Source organism: Tinamus guttatus, unplaced genomic scaffold (genome assembly GCF_059628265.1).
Source record: "Tinamus guttatus ecotype Peru unplaced genomic scaffold, ASM5962826v1 Tinamus_guttatus_pri_ptg001492l, whole genome shotgun sequence".
NCBI classification, from domain to species: Eukaryota; Metazoa; Chordata; class Aves; order Tinamiformes; family Tinamidae; genus Tinamus; species Tinamus guttatus.
Window position 1 is genome coordinate 1 of NW_028290026.1, and position 21330 is coordinate 21330.

Genomic DNA, 21330 nt, shown 5'->3' on the forward strand with positions numbered 1-21330 from the left:
GACGATGCCCGGGACGAGCGCTTGGAGTCGGCGCCGGCCTCGGCCGCCGCCTCCGGGAGGCTCCAGCGCCCGTTGATGTGTTCGAACTCCTGCACCTGCGGGGCCCAGGCGTCCGGGACGGGAACCCCACAAAGGGGCCCAGGCATCCGGGACAGGAACTCCCCCAAGGGGGCCCAGGCGTCCGGGACGGGAACCCCACAAAGGGGCCCAGGTGTCCGGGATGGGAACCCCCCCCTCAATGGCACCCAGGTGTCCGGGACAGGAACTGCCCCCCGAAAGGGCCCAGGTGTCCGGGACGGGAACCCCACAAAGGGGCCCAGGCGTCCGGGACAGAAACTCCCCCAAGGGGGCCCAGGCGTCCGGGACGGGAACCGCTCCCACCTCGAAGGGGCCCAGGTGTCTGGGATGGGAAGCCACCCCGCAAAGGGGCCCAGGCGTCCGGGACGGGAACCCGCCCCCACCGAAGGGGCCCAGGCGTCCGGGACAGGAACCCCCTGAAAGGGGCCCAGGCGTCCGGAACAGGAACCTCCCAAAGGGGCCCAGGTGTCTGGGACAGGAACCCCCTGAAAGGGGCCCAGGCGTCCGGGACGGGAATCTCCCAAAAGGGGCCCCGGCGTCCGGCCGGTACCTTCTTCTTGACCAGGGACATGACGCCGATGCGGGTCAGCACCTGCTGCCGCGAGAGGCCCTCGCGGGGGACCCCGTCCGCGAAGGTCTCGGAGCCGTCGGCGCCCGGCTCGCACAGGTGCCGCATGAAGAGCGACACGTAGGCCCTGCGGGGCCGGCGTCACCCGGCGTCACCCGGTGTCACCCGCTGTCACCCATCACCTGTGTCACTCGTGTCACCCCACGTCACCCGCAGCATGCACATCACCCATCGCCTGTGTCAACCTGTGTCACCCGCGTCACCCATCACCTGTGTCACTCGTGTCACCCCACGTCACCCGCAGCATGCACGTCACCCATCGCCTGTGTCAACCTGTGTCACCCGCGTCACCCATCACCTGTGTCACTCGTGTCACCCCACGTCACCCACAGCATGCACGTCACCCATCACCTGTGTCAACCTGCATCACCCGCAGCACCCTTGTTACCCATCACTTGTGTCATCTCGTGTCACCTGCGTCACCCGCAGCACCTGTGTCACTCGTGTCAGCCTACGTCACCCACGTCACCCATCACCTGCATCACCTGCAGCACCCATGTCACCCCACGGCACCTGTGTCACTTTGCATCACCTATGTCACCCCCATCACCTATGTCACCCACCTCACTGCATCACCCTGCACCGCCGCCTGTCAACCCACCAGTGACCACCAACGCACACCAAGCACCACCAGCCACAGCAAGGTACCACCGCACCAAGGTACCACCGCACCAAGGTACCGCCACACCATGAATCACCATGCCAAGGTACCACCGCACCAAGATACCATTGCACCAGCGTCCCCATATCATGCGTCCCTCAGTGTCCCTACCTGCAGCCTCCCCATATCCCAATGTCCCCAGTGTCCCCAACGTCCCCAGTGTCCCCGATACCCCCAGTATCCCTGGTGTCCCCAACGTCCCCAGTGTCCCCAACGTCCCCAGTGCCCCCGATACCCCCAGTGTCCCTGGTGTCCCCAATGTCCCCGGTGTCCCCGCCGCCATCAGCCTGCCCGTGTCATCGCGGCGCCCGCCCGCGCGTGGGGCTGTGCAGGGCCCGGCCGGGTGACGTCACCGCTCCGACGTCCCCCGGGGTGGGGGTGCCGGGCCCCGCCCCCCGCGGGGGTGGTGACGTCACCGGTGACGTCACCGCGGGGGTGGCTCTGCGCCGGGCTGAGGGGGGTCGCGGCCTCGTCCGGCCCCCAGGAACAACCGGCGCCCGCGGGCGCTCGGCTGAGTAAGGGGGGTCATCACGTGGCGCGGGGACATGGGGACATGGGGACACTGGGGGGACACGGGGACATCGGGGGACACGGGGACATTGAGGGGACATGAGGACACAGAGGGACATGGGAGGACATGGGGACACTGGGGGGACACGGGGGGACATGGGGACACAGAGGGACATGGGGGGACACGGAGACATTGGGGGGACATGGGGACATTGAGGGGACATGGAGGGACATGGGAGGACATGGGGACATTGGGGGGACACAGGGACATCGGGGGGACATGGGGACATTGGGGGGACACGGGGACATGGGGGGGACACGGGGACATGGGAGGACATGGGGACATTGGGGGGACACGGAGGGACATGGGAGGACATGGGGACATTGGGGGGACACAGGGACATGGGGGGACACAGGGACACGGAGGGACATGGGAGGACATGGGGACATTGGGGGGACACAGGGACATGGGGGGACACAGGGACATTGGGGGGACATGGGGGGACATGGGGACATCGGCGAAAACAAGGACACGGGGGCATGGGGGGACATGGGGACACTGGGACATGGGGATATTGGGGGGACATGGCGGGACACAAGGACACGGGGGAACACGAGGGGACATGGGGTCATGGGGGGACATGGGGATATCGGGGGAATACGAGACATGGAGGGACATGGGGACACTGGGGGGACACGGGGACATGGAGGGACATGGGGGGACATCGGGGGACACGGGCGGACACAAGGACACAAGGGGACATGGGGGACATGGGGATATCGGGGGAATACGGGGCATGGAGGGCATGGGGACATCAGGAGGACATGGGGGGCACACGGGGGGACACGGAGGGACATGGGGACACACACAGCGACACGGGGACACACACAGGGACATGGGGACACCCATGGGGACACACAGACACCCAAGGGGACATGAGGACACCTACGGGGACACCCATGGGGACACACCCAGGGACATGGGGACATGCGCAGCCTTGCAACCTGGGGACATGCAGAGCCACCCAGTGACAGCCCTGGAGCCATGGGGACACCCACGAGCACGTGGTGACACACGGCGGGAGGGGACAGGCCACCACAGGGCCACCTGGTGCCACTTGCCAGGGCCATCGTGGGGCCCCTGTGGTGGCACCGCCCCAGCCCCGTCCTTGTCCTCATCTCAATCCTCATCCCATCTTCATCCTCATCCTCATCCTCAACCTCAACCTTGTCTTCAATGTCTTCCTCATCGTCATCATCGTCATCATCCTCAACCTTCACCTTGTCTTCAATCTCTTCCTCATCATCCCCATTGTCATCATCATCCTCATCATCATGATCCTCATCATCATCATGCTCCTCATCGTCATCATCCTCATTGCCATCCTCATCCTCATCATCATCAGGATCCTCATCGTCATCATCCTCATTCCCATCCTCATCCCCAACCTCAACCTTGTCTTCAATCTCTTCCTCCTAATCATCATCCTCATTGCCATCATCGTCCTCATCGTCATCATCACTCTCATCCTCGTCATCGTCATCCTCATCTCAGCCCCCTCCTCATCCTCACCCTCATCCTTGTCTTCAATCTCATCCTCGCCATCTTCATCATCCTCATCCCCATCTTCCTCCTCATCCCCATCCTCAACCTTGCTCTCAATCTCTTCCTCATGCTCCTCGTCATCATCATCCTCATCGTCATCATCATTGTCATCGTCATTGTCATCGTCATCGTCATCATGCTCATTCCATCTTCATCCTCAGCCTCCTCCTCCTCGCACCATCCTCGCTGTCCCCCTATTGTCCCCACGCTGTCCCTGTGCTGTCCCCGGTCCCCCCATGCTGTCCCCCTGCTGTCCCTGTGCTCCCTCTGCATTGTCCCCCCATTGTCCCCATGCTGTCCCCATTGTCCCCGCCCTGTCCCCGCATTGTCCCCACGCTGTCCCCATTGTCCCTGCACTGTCCCTACATGTCCCCACGCTGTGCCCATGCTGTCCCCATCATCCCCGTGCTGTCCCCATCATCCCCGCATGGTCCTTGTCCTGTCCCCAAGTTGTCCCCACGCTGTCCCCGTGCTGTCCCCATTGTCCCCATCATTCCCGCATTGTCCCCACATTGTCCTCGTGCTGTCCCCATCATCCCCGCATTGTCCACGCCCTGTCCGCAAGGTGTCCCCCCATTGTCCCCACGCTGTCCCCATCATCCCCGCATTGTCCTTGCCCTGTTCCCAACTTGTCCCCAAGCTGTCCCCGTGCTGTCCCCATCGTCCCCGCATTGTCCCCACGCTGTCCTCGTGCTGTCCCCATCATCCCTGCATTGTCCTCGCCCTGTCCCCTAGTTGTGTCCCCATTGTCCCCACGCTGTCCCTATTGTCCCCATCATTCCCGCATTGTCCTCGCCCTGTCCCCAAGTTGTCCCTCCATGGTCCCCGCGATGTCCCCATCGTCCCCGCATTGTCCTCGCCGTGTCCCCAAGTTGCCCCCCATTGTCCCCATCATTCCCGCATTGTCCCCACATTGTCCCAGCGCTGTCCCCATCAACCCTGCATTGTCCTCACCCTGTCCCCAAGTTGCCCCCCATTGTCCCCACGCTATCCCCATTGTCCCCATCATTCCCGCATTGTCCCCACACTGTCCCCGTACTGTCCCCATCATCCCCGCATGGTCCTCGCCGTGTCCCCGAGCTGTCCCCCCATTGTCCCCACGCTATCCCCATTGTCCCCATCATTCCTGCATTGTCCCCACACTGTCCCCGTGCTGTCCCCATCAACCCTGCATTGTCCACGCCCTGTCCCCAAGGTGTCCCCCCATTGTCCCCACGCTGTCCCTACTGTCCCCATCATTCCCGCATTGTCCCCACACTGTCCCAGCGCTGTCCCCATCATCCCCGCATTGTCCTCGCCCTGTCCCCAAGTTGTCCCTCCACGGTCCCCATTGTCCCCGCGATGTCCCCATCGTCCCCGCATTGTCCTCGTTGTGTCCCCAAGTTGCCCCCCATTGTCCCCACGCTGTCCCCATTGTCCCCATCATTCCCGCATTGTCCCCACATTGTCCCAGCGCTGTCCCCATCAACCCTGCATTGTCCTCACCCTGTCCCCAAGTTGCCCCCCATTGTCCCCACGCTGTCCCCATTGTCCCCATCATTCCCGCATTGTCCCCACACTGTCCCCGTGCTGTCCCCATCATCCCTGCATTGTCCACGCCCTGTCCCCAAGGTGTCCCCCCATTGTCCCCACGCTGTCCCTACTGTCCCCATCATTCCCGCATTGTCCCCACACTGTCCCAGCGCTGTCCCCATCATCCCCGCATTGTCCTCGCCCTGTCCCCAAGTTGTCCCTCCACGGTCCCCATTGTCCCCGCGATGTCCCCATCAACCCTGCATTGTCCTCACCCTGTCCCCAAGTTGCCCCCCATTGTCCCCACGCTATCCCCATTGTCCCCATCATTCCTGCATTGTCCCCACACTGTCCTGGCGCTGTCCCCATCGTCCCCGCATTGTCCTCGCCATGTCCCCAAGTTGTCCCCGCACTGTCCCCGCGATGTCCCCATCATCCCCGCATGGTCCTCGCCCTGTCCCCAAGCTGTCCCAGCATTGTCCCCATTGTCCCCCTCATCCGCACATTGTCCTCGCCGTGTCCCCAAGCTGTCCCCGCATTGTCCCCATTGTCCCCGCGCCGTCACCCACTTGAACTCCTTCTCGCTCTTGCCCCGCAGGTCCCGCACCAGCCACTGGGAGCTGAAGGCGTCTTGGGGCGGCATCCCCCAGCGCATGACGGCGTTGAGGAAGGCCTTGCGCTGCCGCGTGTTGAACCCCAGAACCTGCGGAAACGGGAAAAAACGGGCAAAAATGGGCAGAAACGGGCAGGAACGCCCCATCAGCCCTGCGCTGCCGCGTGTTGAACCCCAGAACCTGCGGAAACGGGAAAAAACGGGCAGGAACGGGAGGAAACGGGCAGGAACGCCCCGTCAGCCCTGCGCTGCCGCGTGTTGAACCCCAGAACCTGCGGAAACGGGAAAAAACGGGCAGGAACGGGAGGAAACGGGCAGGAACGCCCTGTCAGCCCTGCGCTGCCGCGTGTTGAACCCCAAAACCTGGAGAATTGGGAAAAAACGCTCAAAAACGGGCAGGAACGGGCAGAAACGGGGTGTCAGCCCTGCGCTGCCGCGTGTTGAACCCCAAAACCTGAAGAAACGGGAAAAAATGGGCAGGAACGGGCAGAAACCGGGCGTCAGCCCTGCGCTGCCGCGTGTTGAACCCCAAAATCTGGAGAAATGGGAAAAAACGGGCAAAAACGGGCAGGAACGGGGCGTCAGCCCTGCGCTGCCGCGTGTTGAACCCCAAAACCTGCGGAAACGGGCAAAAACGGGCAAAAACGGGCAGGAACGGGGCGTCAGCCCTGCGCTGCCGCGCGTTGAACCCCAAAACCTGCGGAAACGGGAAAAAACGGGCAAAAACGGGAGGAAACGGGCAGAAACGGGCAGGAACGCCCCGTCAGCCCTGCGCTGCCGCGTGTTGAACCCCAAAACCTGGAGAATTGGGAAAAAACGCTCAAAAACGGGCAGGAACGGGCAGAAACGGGGTGTCAGCCCTGCGCTGCCGCGTGTTGAACCCCAAAACCTGGAGAAACGGGAAAAAATGGGCAGGAACGGGAAGAAACGGGGCGTCAGCCCTGCGCTGCCGCGTGTTGAACCCCAGAACCTGCGGAAACGGGCAAAAACGGGCAAAAACGGGCAGGAACGGGGCGTCAGCCCTGCGCTGCCGCGTGTTGAACCCCAGAACCTGCGGAAACGGGCAAAAACGGGCAAAAATGGGCAGGAACGCCCCGTCAGCCCTGCACTGCCGCGTGTTGAATCCCAAAACCTGGAGAAATGGGAAAAAACGGGCAGGAACGGGAGGAAACGGGCAGGAACGCCCCATCAGCCCTGCGCTGCCGCGTGTTGAACCCCAGAACCTGGAGAAATGGGAAAAAACGGGCAAAAATGGGCAGAAACGGGGCGTCAGCCCTGCGCTGCCGCGTGTTGAACCCCAAAACCTGGAGAAATGGGAAAAAAAACAGGCAAAAATGGGCAGGAACGGGGCGTCAGCCCTGCGCTGCCGCGTGTTGAACCCCAAAATCTGGAGAAATGGGAAAAAACGGGCAAAAACGGGCAGGAACGGGGCGTCAGCCCTGCGCTGCCGCGTGTTGAACCCCAGAACCTGGAGAAACGGGAAAAAACGGGCAGGAATGGGAGGAAACGGGGCGTCAGCCCTGCGCTGCCGCGTGTTGAACCCCAAAACCTGGAGAAATGGAAAAAAACGGGCAAAAACGGGCAGGAACGGGGCGTCAGCCCTGCGCTGCCGCGTGTTGAACCCCAGAACCTGCGGAAACGGGAAAAAACGGGCAGGAACGGGCAGAAACGGGCAGAAACGGGCAGGAACGGAGCGTCAGTCTTGCGCTGCCGCGTGTTGAATCCCAGAACCTGCGGGAACGGGAAAAAACGGGCAGGAACGGGCAGAAACGGAGCGTCAGCCCTGCGCTGTCATGGGTTGAACCTCAGAACCAGCGGAAACGGGCAAAAATGGGCAGAAATGGGGCGTCAGCCTTGCGTGTCATGGGTTGAACCCCAGAACCTGCGGAAACGGGCAAAAACGGGTGGAAACGGGCAGAAACGGGGGCTCGGGGCCGCGTCCTCACCTCGATGTTGCCGCCCACGCGGGCCAGCAGCGGGGGCAGCGGTTTGTCCTTCTCGTTCCGTAGCTGCCGCTTGGACTGGCGCCGGCCTGGGGACATTGGGGACATTGGGGACATTGGGGACACGGAGGGGACACGGGCCCTGGGGCTGCCCTTGGGCTCCCGGGGCCACCGCCAGTGTCCCCCGGGCCACCCCGGGGACACAGAGAGGATGCAGAGGGGACACCGAGGGGACACCGAGGGGACATGGAGGGGGCACAGAGGGGACACAGGGGACATGGAAGGTTGCAGAGGGGACACGGAGGGGACACAGAGGGGACACAGGGGACATGAAGGGTTGCAGAGGGGACACGGAGGGGGCACAGAGGGGACACAGGGGACATGGAGGGTTGCAGAGGGGACACAGAGGGGACACAGGGGACATGAAGGGGACACGGAGGGGACACAGGGGACATGGAGGGTTGCAGAGGGGACACGGAGGGGACACTCACCCTCGGGCCGCTCATCGAAGTCCTCGTCCTCCTCCTCGGAGCCCACCGAGTACTCGGACTGGTTGTCTGCAGGGGACAGTGACACCCATGGGCACAGGGACCCCAGGGACCCCGTCACCCGGACACCCTCCTTGTCACCCCAGCACTCCCTGGTCACTCCCGGTGGCCTGTGTCACCACAAGAACTCCCCCAGTCACTTCAAATACTCCCTTGTCACCCCCAGTGCCCCCTTGGTCACCCCCAATGTCCCTTTAGCCATCCCAATGTCCCTTTTGTCACCTCCAAGAGCTCCCTTGTCACCTGTGGTGCTTGTCACCCGAAACAGTGTCACCCTCAAAGGTCTCTCGTTGCCCCAAATACAACCACCCCAAAGAGCCTCCCCTTGCCACCTCCATGTCCCCCTCAACACTGTCCCCGTCACACACAACACCACACCCCCAAATACACCCCATGACCCCCAATACTCCCTTGTCACCGTAAATACCCCCTTGGTCCTCCTGGACGTCATGGCTGTAGTTGACCTGTTCTCGACATCTGCTTGCCAGGTCCTCCCAGGTCCTCCTAGTGTCCCCTAGATCCCTTCCCCATGTCCCCCATATGTCCCGGTGTCCCCAGCACCCACCTTGGTCCTACTGGACATCTTGGTTGTAGTTGACCTGTTCTGAACATCTGCTTGTCTGGTCCTCCCAGGTCCTCCTAGAGTCCCCTAGACCCCTTCCCCCTGTCCCCCATGTGTCCCGGTGTCCCCAGCGCCCACCTTGGTCCTACTGGAGGTCTTGGTTGTAGCTGACCTGTTCTCAACACCCTCTTGTCTGGTCCTCCCAGGTTCTCTTAGTGTCCCCTAGACCCCTTTCTCATGTGCCCTGTGTGCCCTGGTGTCCCCGCGCCTACCTTGGTCCTCCTGGGCGGCGTCGCTGTAGTTGACCTGTTCTCAACACCTGCTTGTCTGGTCCTCCCAGGTCCTCCTAGTGTCCCCTAGACCCCTTCCCCATGTCCCCGATGTCCCCAGCACCTACCTTGGTCCTCCTGGATGTCTTCGTTGTAGCTGACCTGTTCTGAACATCTGCTTGTCTGGTCCTCCCAGGTTCTCCCAAGCCCTCCCAGGTCCTCCTGGTGTCCCCTAGACCCCCTCCCCCATGTCCCCAATATGTCCCGGTGTCCCCGCGCCCACCTTGGTCCTCCTGGGCGGTGTCGTTGTAGTTGACCTGTTCTGAACATCTGCTTGTCTGGTCCTCCCAGTGTCCCCTAGACCCCTTTCCCGTGTCCCCTGCGTCCCCCGGTGTCCCCGCGCCCACCTTGGTCCTCCTGGGCGGCGTCGTTGTAGTTGACCTGCTTGCGCACCCGCTTGCCCTTGCCCAGGTTGCGCGCCAGGTCCTCCTGCTGCTGCTCGTAGTGGTGCCGCAGCAGCTTCTCCCAGTAGTCGGGGTCCACGTTCTCCTCCTGCTTGATGATCTCCCGCTCGATCTCCTCGATCTGTGGGCACCCATGGGTGATGTGACCCTCGCGGCGGCCCCTCCAGGTTGCCGGGCCACTTGGGGGGGTGGCCGTGGGCACAGGGTGGCTTCCGCTGCACTCCTGCGGTCTCCTGCTGTTGGCCCTGGCTCTGTCACCCCCATTGGCCCCTGCCCCATCATCCTGTCACCCGCAGCTCTGTCACCTCCAGCTCTGTCACCTTCAGCTCCATCATCCCCAGCTCCGTCACCTCCTTGTCCCCAGCTCCACTGTCCCCACTTCTATCACCTCCTTGTCCCCGTCTCTGTGGTATCCTTTTCTCCAGCTCTGCCACCTCCAAATCTGTTACCTCCCTGTCCTCAGCTCCATCATCTCGTTGTCCCCATCTCCGTCACCTCCTTCTCCCCAGCTCCGTCACCTCCTCGTCCCCATCTCCGTCACTTCCTCGTCCCCAGCTCCGTCACCTCCAGCTCCACCATCCCCATCTCTGTCACCTCCTTATCCCCAACTCCATCACTTCCAGGTCCGCCACCTCCAGCTCCACCACCTCGAGCTCCATTGTCCCCACCTCTGTCAACTCCTCGTCCCCAGCTCCATCACCTCCAGCTCCGTCACCTCCAGCTTCACCGTCCCCATCTCCATCATCTCCTTGTCCCCAGCTCCGTCACCCCCAGCTCCGTCACCTCCTTGTCCCCAGCTCTGTCCCCTCCAACTGCGCCACCTCCAGCTCCGTCACCTCCGGCTCCATTGTCCCCATCTCTGTCACCTCCTTGTCCCCAGCTCCGTCCCCTCCAGCTCCATCCCCTCCAGCTCCATCACCTCCTTGTCCCCAGCTCCGTCCCCTCCAGCTCCATCCCCTCCAGCTCCGTCACCTCCTTGTCCCCAGCTCTGTCACCTCCATCTTCATCATCCCCATCTCCATCACCCTCTTTTCCCCCATCCCGTGCCCACGTCCCCGGCGCGGGAGCCCACCTTGTCCTCCTCGCGCACGACGTACTGGGCCACCTTGAAGGAGCTCAGGTACTCGTTCATGTTCTGCACGTCGGCGTCGTCGGTGGCGTCCTGGTTGCGGTCCAGGAGCCGCGCGATGGCCTCGTTGTCGTAGTGGATGACGCTGCTGTCCTCCTCCTTGTTGTCCCCTGCGCCGCCCCACGTCAGCCGCTGGCGGGACCCGCGCCAGCGCCACGCGTGGCCCCGCCAGCGCCGCGCGGTGACGTGTCACCGCCACGCGTTGACATGTCACGGTCACGCGTTGACGGGGTGTCAACACTTGTTGACGGGGAGCCAACATGTGTTGACATGGCACCAACACGCGTTGACGTGGCACCACTGCATGTTGATGTGGCACCAACACGCGTTGACATGTCACCGTCACGCACTGATGGGGTGCCAACACGCATTGACGTGGCACCAACACGCATTGACGTGGTGCCACCACGTCTTGACGTGGCACTGCCGCACGTTGATGTGGCACCAACACACATTGACGGGGCGCCAACATGTTGATGTGGCACCAACATGTGTTGAGGCGTCACCAACACATGTTGATGGGCCACCGCCATGCGCTGACATGTCACCACCACACGTTGATCTGTCACCAACACGTGTTCATGTGTCACCACCATGTGCCACTACCACGTGCTGACGTCACCACATTTTGACATGTCACCACCACACATTGACATGTCACTGCCATGTTCTGATGTGTCACCGTCACATTTGATGGGCCACCGCCACCGACTGACATGTCACCGCCACACATTGATGCTTCACTGCCACATGTTGACGCGCCAATGCCACACGTTGATGTGTCACCACCACGCGCTGACATGTCACCGTCACGTTGTGTCATTGTCGCGCCATGTCACCGCCACACGTTGATGTGTCACCATCACACATCGCCAAGGTCAGCAAGGCCCAACACGGCCTAACATGGCCCCACGTGTCCCACAGACCAACATGCCCCACAATGCACCAGCATGGACCAATACGTCTTCATGTGTTCTGATATGGCCTTAATATGGCCCCACATGCCTCAACACACCCTCAACACGGTCCCCACATGCCTACATGGACCAGCATGGCCCAATAGGGCTTCACATGCCCCAACATGGCCCAACAAGGCCTCACATGCCCAATATGGCCTCGACACAGCCTCGCGTGGTCTAACGTCCTCCCATGTGGTCTTACATGACCCAACATGGCTTTGCACAGCCCACGTGGCCTCGTAACGCCCAACATGGGCATCACATGGCCCCAACACGGCCTCATGTGGTCTCATGTGCTCCAACACGGCCTTGCATGCCCCAACATGACTTCACATACCCAACGGAACCCAACGCGGCCTTGGATGACCCAATGCGTCTTCACGCAACCCAACGTGGCCTTGGATGACCCAACGTGTCTCCACACAGCCCAACACAATCCAATGTGGCCTTGGATGACCCAACATGGGCATGATACGGCCCCAGCACAACCCAACATGGCCTTGGACACTCCAATATATCTTCACGCAACCCAGTGAGGTCTTGGGTGACCCAACATGGCCTCACACACCCAACACAACCCAATGTGGCCTTGGATGCCCCACGTATCTTCACGCAAACCAGTGTGGCCTTGGATGACCCAACATGGGCATCATACAGCCCCAACACAACCCAACATGGCCTTGGATGACCCAACATGGCCTCATACACCCAACATGGCCTTGGATGACCCAACATGGCTTCACGCCACCCAACGTGGCCTTGAATGCCCCATGTGTCTTCATGCAACCCAATGTGGCCTTGGATGACCCAACGTGTCTTCACGCAACCCAACATGGCCTTGGATGACCCAACAGGGGCATCATACAGCCCCAACACAACCCAGCGTGGCCTTGGATGACCCTACATGGCCTCACACACCCAACACAACCCAATGTGGCCTTGGATGATCCATGTGTCTCCACGCAACCCAACATGGCCTTGGACACTCCAACACATCCTCACGCAACCCAATGAGATCTTGGATGACCCAACATGGGCATCATACGGCCCCAACACAACCCAACGTAGCCTTGGACACCCCAACGTGTCTTCACGCAACCCAATGAGGTCGTGGATGACCCAACATGGCCTCACACACCCAACACAACCCAATGTGGCCTTGGATGCCCCATGTGTCTTCATGCCACTCAACGCGGCCTTGGATGACCCAACGTGGCCTCACACACCCAACGTGGCCTTGGATGACCCAATGTGTCTTCACGCAATCCAACGTGGCCTCGTCACCCCCACCGCGACGCGACGCGGCCTCCGGACGCCCCGACTCACCCTCGTTCTCGTCCTTGAAGAGCTCCTCGGTGCCGAACTTGAGGATGTCGTCGAGCTCCTGCTTGGACATGCTGCCCGCCTTGGAGCCCAGCCCCGGACGCACCACCAGGTGCGTGAGCATCATCTTGCGCTTGGCCACCTGCGTGATGCGCTCCTCCACCGAGGCCCGCGTCACGAAGCGGTAGATCATCACCTTGTTGGCCTGGCCGATGCGGTGCGCCCGGCTGAAGGCCTGCGTGCAAGGGGGACAGCGGTGGGGACGCCGGGAAGGCCACCGCAGCGTGGGGACACCGGGAGGGACACGGGAGCAGGGACACCATGAAGGTCACCACGATGTAGGGACACCGGGAGGGACAAGGGAGCAGGGACACCATGAAGGTCACCATGATGTAGGGACACCAGGAGGTACATGGAAGCGGGGACGTCATGGAGGCCACCATGATGTGGGGACAGGGGGAAAGATGTGGGAGTGGGGACATTGTGGAGGCCACCACAATGTGAGGACACCAGAAAGGACACGGGAGCAGGAAGATGAAGGTGGGGACATTGGTGTGGGGCCACTATGAAGGCCATGTCAATGTGGGGACACTGGGAGGGACAGGCGAGTGGGGACACCATGAAGGTCACCACGACGGAGTGGGGACATCGTGATGTGGGGGCACGGGGAGGGACCCGGGAGTGGGGATGTTGTGGAGGCCACCACAATGTGGGGACACCGGGAGGATCACGGGAGTGGGAACACCATGGAGGTCACCACGAGGGAGTGGGGATGTTGTGATGTGGGGACACGGGGAGGGACATGGGAGCGGGGACGTTGTGGAGGCCACCACAATGTGGGGACACCGGGAGGGTCACGGGAGCGGGGACACCATGAAGGTCACCATGATCTGGGGACACCAAGAGGGACATGGGAGTGGGGACTTCACAGAGGCCACCGTGATGTGGGGACATCGGGAGGGACATGGGAGCGGGGACACCATGGAGGTCACCACAAGGGAGTGGGGACATGGTGATGTGGGGACACCGGGAGGGACATGGGAGCGGGGACACCATGAAGGTCACCATGATCTGGGGACACCAAGAGGGACATGGGAGTGGGGACTTCACAGAGGCCACCGTGATGTGGGGACATCGGGAGGGACATGGGAGCGGGGACGTTGTGGAGGCCACCACAATGTGGGGACACCGGGAGGGACCCGGGAGCGGGGAGATGGCAGCGGGGACGTTGGTGCGGGGCCACCCTGAGGGCCACCGCGGGGACATCGGGAGGGCCGCGGGGGGCGGGGACAGGCGGTGGCACCTGGATGTCGTTGTGCGGGTTCCAGTCGGAGTCGAAGATGACGACGGTGTCGGCCGTGGCCAGGTTGATGCCGAGGCCGCCGGCCCGCGTGGACAGCAGGAAGCAGAACTGCTGCGCGCCGGGCGCTGCGGGGGCACCCGTGGGCGACGGGGACCGCGGCGCCCGCCCGCGGCGCCCCAACTGCCCCCCGGGGGGTCAGGGACACCCAAATACCCCCGGCTGTGTCTGAAACTGCCCCCGGGGCGTCAGGGAGACCCAAATACCCCCCGACTGCACCCAGAACTTCCCCCTAGGGTGTCAGTGAGATCCAAACACCCCGCGGTGGTGCCCAGAGCTGCCCCCCGGGGCGTCAGGGACACCCAAATACCCCCGGCTGTGTCTGAAACTGCCCCCAGGGCGTCAGGGAGACCCAAATACCCCCCGGTGGTGCCCTGAACTGCTCCTGGGGTGTCAGGGACACCCAAATACCCCCGACTGCGCACAGAACTGCCCCTGGGGTGTCAGGAAGATCCAAATACCCCCTGGCTGCACCTGAAACTGCCCCCTGGGGTGTCAGGGACACCCAAATACCCACCTGGTGGTGCCCAAAACTGCCCCCCAGGGTATCAGGGAGACCCAAATACCCCCCAGCGGCACCCAAACTGCCCCTGCGGTGTCAGGGAGACCTAAATACCCCCCAGTGGTGCCCAGAACTGTCCCCCTGGGGGTCAGGGACACCCAAATACCCCCCAGCTGCACCCAAAACTGCCCCTGGGGTGTCAGGGAGACCCAAATACCCCCCGACTGCACCCAAAACTGCCCCTGGGGTGTCAGGGAGACCCAAAACCCCGCTGTCTGCACCCAAAAGTGCCCCCAGGGCAGCGGAGGGACCCAAATACCCCACATCTGCACCCGAAACTGTGACGCAGGGTGACGAGGGACCCAAAACCCCCCCCATCTGCACCCAAAACTGCCCCCGGGGGTGTCAGGGAGACCCCAAAACCGCCCGTCTGCACCCAAACGCGTGGGTCCCCCGTCCCGGACGCCTGGGCCCCCGGCGCCGTACCGTTGAAGCGGTCGATGGCCTCCTGGCGCAGGGCGCCCGTGATGCCACCGTCGATGCGCTCGTACTTGTAGCCCTCGTAGTCCAGGAAGTCCTCGAGCAGGTCCAGCATCTTGGTCATCTGCGGGACGGGGCACCCATGGGTGCTGGGGGGCACCCGGCGCGGGGCTGGGGGTGCTGGCAGGGGGTGTTGGTGGCGCTGGGAGCACTGGAGGCCTCAGGGGTCCCCTGGGGGTCTCAGGGGTCCCTATAGGGCTCTGTGGATCCCTGTGGGTGCCAGGGCACCCTTGGGTGCTACCTGGGAGAAGATGAGCACGTGGTGGCCTTGCAAGAGCTGTGGGACTCTGTGGGTCCCAGGGGTGTCTGTGGGTCCCCATGTGTTCCCATGGGCCCCTAGGGGCACCCTTGGGTGCTACCTGGGAGAAGATGAGCACGTGGTGGCCCTGCAAGAGCTGTGGGTCCCTGTGGGACTCTGTGGGTCCCAGGCTTGTCTGTGGGTCCCTATGGGGCTCTGTGGGTCCCAGGGGTCCCCGTGGGTCCCCATAGGTCCCCGTGTGTCCCCAGCACCCGTGGGTGCTACCTGGGAGATTATGAGCATGCGGTGGCCCTGCAGGAGCTGTGGGTCCCTATGGGGCTCTGGGGGTCCCAGGGGTGTCTGTGGGTCCCTGTGGGGCTCTGTGCGTCCCCGTGTGTCCCCAGCACCCTTGGGTGCTACCTGGGAGAAGATGAGCATGCAGTGGCCCTGCAGGAGCTGTGGGTCCCTATGGGGCTCTGTGGGTCCCCATAGGTCCCCGTGTGTCCCCAGCACCCGTGGGTGCTACCTGGGAGATTATGAGCACGCGGTGGCCCTGCAGGAGCTATGGGTCCCTATGGGGCTCTGTGGGTCCCAGGGGTCCCCGTGGGTCCCCATGGGTCCCCACGTGTCCCCAGCACCCGTGGGTGCTACCTGGGAGAAGATGAGCACGTGGTGGCCCTGCAGGAGCTGTGGGTCCCTGTGGGACTCTGTGGGTCCCAGGGGTGTCTGTGGGTCCCTATGGGGATCTGTGGGTCCCTGGGGTCCCTGTGGGTCCCCGTGTGTCCCCAGCACCCTTGGGTGCTACCTGGGAGAAGATGAGCACGCGGTGGCCCTGCTCCTTCAGCTTCCGCAGCATCTTCTGCAGCAGCAGCAGCTTCCCCGAGGCCTTGATGAGGGCCCCCCCCTCATAGGCGCCGCTCGGCAGCTTGGGGGACTCCTGGGGACAGGGGGGACAAGGGACAGGGGGCACAGGGGACACAAGGGACAAGGGGCAGAGGGGGACAGCGTCAGGGCGGGACCCCCTCTCAGCAGGGCTACTCTCGAACCCCAATGTCCCCCCTATATCCCTACATGTTCCTTCAACCCCCCCCAATTCGCCAATGTCCCCATTCCCCCATCTCCCTCCGTTCTCCCGTGTCCCCCCATGTCCCTATGTCCCCACGTATCCTGCCCCTCGTTCACGTGTCCCCACATGCCTTTATGTCCCTGTGTGGCCCCATGCTGTCCCTCGGTCCCCCATGTCTTCCAATACCCAATTCCCCAATGTCTCCATGTCCCCGCATGCCCCCCGGGGCCCCATATCCCCACGCATCGCCCTGTGTCCCTCCATGTCCCCATGTCCCCCTGTCCCCATGTCCCCGCGTCCCCCACTGTCCCCATGTCCCCCTGTCCCGCCATGTCCCCACATCCTCAGGTCCCCCCACTGCCCCGTGTCCCTCCATGTCCATATGTCCCCCCGCGTCCCTCCATGTCCCCGTGTCCCCCCATGTCCATATGTCCCCCCATGTCCCTCCATGTCCCCGTGTCCCCGCGCGTCCCCGCACCATGGCGGCCACGGGGAACAGGTAGGGGTGGTTGCAGCACTTCTTCAGGTCCATCATGATGTTGAGCAGCGACACCTGGTTGCCGCCGCCGCGCGAGTTGAGCGCCTCGAAGTTGCGCGTCAGGATGTACTTGTAGTACTTCCTGCGGGGACGCGGCGTGGGCCCCGGCGTCCGGGGGGCCCCGGCGTCCGGGGGGGCCCAGGGGCCCGGGGTTGGGACCTCCCTGGGGCCCAGGAGTCCGGGAAGGGCCCAGGTGTCCAGGAGGGGCCCAGGCGTCCGGGCGCTCTCCCTCCCCATTCCCCAGGCGTCCGGGCGCTCTCCCTCCCCGCTCCAGGGGCCCAGGCGTCCGGGCGCTCTCCCTCCCCATTCCCCAGTATCCAGGTGCTCTCCATCCCCACTCCCGGGGCCCAGGCGTCCGGGCGCTCTCCCTCCCCATTCCCCGGCGTCCGGGCGCTCTCCGTCCCCGCTCCCGGGGCCCCGGCGTCCGGGCGGCCGTACTTCTGCATGGGGCTGAGCTCCACGCGCACGATGAGCTCCGTCTTGGCCGGCATGTTCTTGAAGACGTCGGCCTTGAGGCGCCGCAGCATGTGGGGGCCCAGCAGGTCGTGCAGCTTCTTGATCTGGTCCTCCTTGGAGATGTCGGCAAACTCCTCCAGGAAGCCCTCCAGGTTGCTGCGCGGGGACACGGAGTGACACCGGGGACATGGGGGGGGCACGGGGACACGTGGGGGACACGGGGGACGCAGGGGATGTGGGGATGTGCGAGGGACACAGGGGACATGGAGACATGGGGATGCACAGGAACGTGGGGAACATGGAGGGGACATGGGGACACGGGGGACATTGGGGTACATAGGGGAACATGGACACACGGGGGGACATGGGGAATATGGAGACCTGGGGATACGTAGGAAGGTGGGGAACATGGAGGGGACATGGGGGACATTGTGGGACATGGGTACATGGAGGGATACGGGGAATATGGAGACCTGGGGATACACAGGAATGTGGGGAACGTGGAGGGGACATGGGGACGCATGACGATGCATGTGACAAGAGGGGACATGAGCACGTGGGAACACGCAGGGAGATGAAGGGGACATGGGGACACAGGGGACATGGGGGGATATGGACACACGGGGGGACATGGGGATACGCAGGAACGTGGGGAACATGGAGGGGACATGGGGACACGGGGGACATTGGAGGACATGGGGGGACATGGCCACATGGGGGATATGGAGACATGGGGGTGTGCAGGAACGTGGGGAACGTGGAGGGGACATGGGGACATGAGGGACATGAGGGACATGGGGACACGGGGGACATTGGGGGACATGGACACACAGGGGGACATGGGGAATATGGAGATCTGGGGATATGCAGGAACATGGAGGGGACATGGGGACACATGTCGATGCAGGTGACAAGAGGACATATGAGGCCATGGGAACACGCGGGGACACAGGGGACATGGGAGACGTGGGGACACGGGGACGCATGGGGATGTGGGGACAGAGATGCAGGTGACACGGGGGACACGCGGGGATGCACAGGGATGTGGAGGCCCAGGGGACAGGGAGACACTGGGGACATGGGGATCCCGGGGACCCACAGGATGTGGGGACAGGACACATGGAGGGGATGGAGAAAACATAGGGACAGCAGGGACACCAAGGGACACGAGGGGACATGGAGCACACAAGGGGGCCTTGGGGGATATGAGAGGACCCTGGAGGACACAAGGGGACATCAGGGGACACAGGGGGACAGGGAGGGATGTGGGGACACAGGGGGAACAGGAGATGCAGAGGGGAAACAAGGGGGGAGCAGAGGGACACGGGGGATACTGGGGGGGGGGGAGAGGGGACATGAGGGGACACAGGGGGACACGGGGGGACCCGGGGACGCACTTGAAGCGCTCGGGCGTGAGGAAGTTGAGCAGGTGGAACAGCTCCTCCAGGTTGTTCTGCAGCGGCGTCCCCGTGAGCAGCAGCTTGTGCTCGATCTTGTAGCCGTTCAGCACCCGGAAGAACTGCGGGGACGGGCACGTCAGCGCGGGGCCCCGGCGTCCGGGTGATCCCGAGGGCCCAATGTCCGGGTGTCCCCGTGGGCCCTGGTGTCCGGGCGTCCCACGGGCCTCGAGGTCCAGGTGCCCCCACGGGCCCCGGCGCCCCAATTCCCCCAAGGACCCTGGTGTCCAAGTGTCACCTTCCCATGGGGCCCAGGCGTCCGGGTGTCCCCTCCCACCCCGGCAGGGCCCAGGTGTCTGGGTGTTCCCCTCCACAGGGCCCAGATGTCCAAGTGCCCCCCTCCACGGGGCCCAGGTGTTCGGGGGTCCCCTCCACCCTGGGGCCCAGGCGTCCGAGGGCTCCCCCACAAGGGGCCCAGGCGTCCGGGTGCCCCCCGCCGCCCCCGCGGGCACCTTGGACTGGTTGTTCTTGAGCCGATGGGCCTCGTCCACAACGAGGCAGGCCCAGCGGATGGAGCCCAGCGCCGCCTGGTCGATGGTGACCAGCTCGTAGGACGTGAGCAGCACGTGGAACTTGACCTGCGCCTCCCGCTGCCGCCGGCATGAGCGCGGGGCCCGGCCGGCCGGGTGACACCCCGCGCCGAGGGGTCCCCGCGGCCGGGTGACACCCCCGAGGGGCCCCGGTGTCCGGGTGACACCCCCAAAGGACGCTGGCACCCGGGCGATTCCCCCCACCGAGGGACCCCAGTGTCCGAGTGACACCCTTGAGGGGCCCAGGTGACCGGGCAATACCCCCACCGAGGGACCCTGGTGTCCGGGTGACACCCCCAAGGGACCCCAGTGTCCAGGTGACACCCCCAAAGAGCCCTGGCACCCGGGCAATTCCCCCCACCGAGGGACCCCGGTGTCCGGGTGACACCCCCAAGGGGCCCGGGTGGCCGGGCGATACCCCCACCAAGGGACCCTAGTGTCCAGGTGACACCCCCAAGGGGCCCTGGCATCCAGGTGATTCCCCAAGGGACCTCTGTGTCCGAGTGACACCCCCAAGAGGCCTCAGTGTCTGGGTGACACTCCCGAAGGGCCCTGGCATCCGGGTGATTCCCCAAGGGACCTCAGTGTCCGAGTGACACCCCCAAGAGGCCTCAGTGTCCGGGTGACACCCCCGAAGGGTCCTGGCATCCGGGCGACACCCCTCACCGAGGGACCCTGGTGTCCGGGTGACGCCCCCGAAGGGCCCCGGGTGGCCGGGCGATACCCCACACCGAGGGACCCCAGTGTCCGAGTGACACCCCCAAGGGGCCTCAGTGTCTGGGTGACAGCCCCCACCGAGGGGTCCTGGTGTCCAGGTGACACCCCCAAGGGACCCCGGTGTCCGGGTGACACCCCCCCACCAAGGGGTCCTGGTGTCCAGGCACACCCTGAGAGACCCCGGTGTCTGGGTGAGACCCACCCCCCCCAAAGCGGCCCCCCGTCCAGGTGACACCCCCCACTGAGGGACCCCGGTGGCTCGGTGACACCCCCACAAGGGACCCCGGCATCCAGGTGACACTCCTGGAGGGCCCCGGCGTCCGGGCTCACCTTCATCTTGAAGGCCTTCTTGCCGCCCTTCATGGCGTTGTCCTCGAAGGAGAACTCGTTCTCGCGGATGATGGCGCGGCTGTCCTTGTCCCCGGTGTAGGTGACCACGTAGAAGGCGGGCGCCCACATCTGGAACTCACGCTCCCAGTTGATGATGGTCGACAGGGGGGCGCTGACGAGGAAGGGGCCCTTGGTGTGGCCCTGGGGACAGCGCGTCACCCGCGGGGACACGTGTCACCCGCGGGGACATGCGTCGCTGCCGCCCGCGGGGACAGCGCGTCGCCCGCGGGGACACGTCACTGTCGCCCCTGGGGACAAGGCGTCACCCGTGGGGACAGGGTGTCACCTGTGGGGACTCGTGTCACTGTCACCCGCAGGGACAGCGTATCACCCGCGGGGACAGGGCATTACCCATGGGGACCCATGTCACTGTCACCCGCAGGGACATGTGTCACTGTCACCTGCGGGGACACGTGTCACTGTCACCCGTCGAGACAGCATGTCACCCGTGGGGACAGGGCATCACCCATGGGGACCCATGTCACTGTCACCCATGGGGACAGCACATCACCCACGGAGACATGTGTCACTGTCACCTGTAGGAACAGGGTGCCACATGTGGGGACCCGTGTCACTGTCACCCACAGGGACATATGTCACTGTCACCCATGGGAACAGGGCATCACCCATGGGGACGCATGTCACTGTCACTCGTGGGGACAGCATGTCACCTGCAGGGACAGTGTGTCCCCGCAGTGTCCCTGTGTGTCCCCTAGTGTCCCCATGGTGTC

General features: G+C 63.8%; 1 protein-coding gene across 1 annotated transcript in view; it reads right to left on the bottom strand.

Moving 5' to 3' along the window:
- Window positions 1-5: 5 nt before the first annotated feature.
- LOC104575054 (ATP-dependent chromatin remodeler CHD3-like) overlaps window positions 6-21330 on the bottom strand; it is a gene marked incomplete at its 3' end in the record, with an annotated part of 43935 nt that continues 22610 nt past the window's right edge. The window contains 16 exon segments of the mRNA XM_088539219.1: window positions 6-95; window positions 629-773; window positions 5565-5698; window positions 7555-7640; window positions 8043-8108; window positions 9338-9515; window positions 10467-10633; window positions 12809-13040; window positions 14109-14233; window positions 15154-15271; window positions 16251-16382; window positions 16990-17131; window positions 17488-17661; window positions 18903-19024; window positions 19415-19552; window positions 20540-20740. Coding sequence (XP_088395345.1) covers window positions 6-95; window positions 629-773; window positions 5565-5698; window positions 7555-7640; window positions 8043-8108; window positions 9338-9515; window positions 10467-10633; window positions 12809-13040; window positions 14109-14233; window positions 15154-15271; window positions 16251-16382; window positions 16990-17131; window positions 17488-17661; window positions 18903-19024; window positions 19415-19552; window positions 20540-20740 — 2250 coding nt within the window.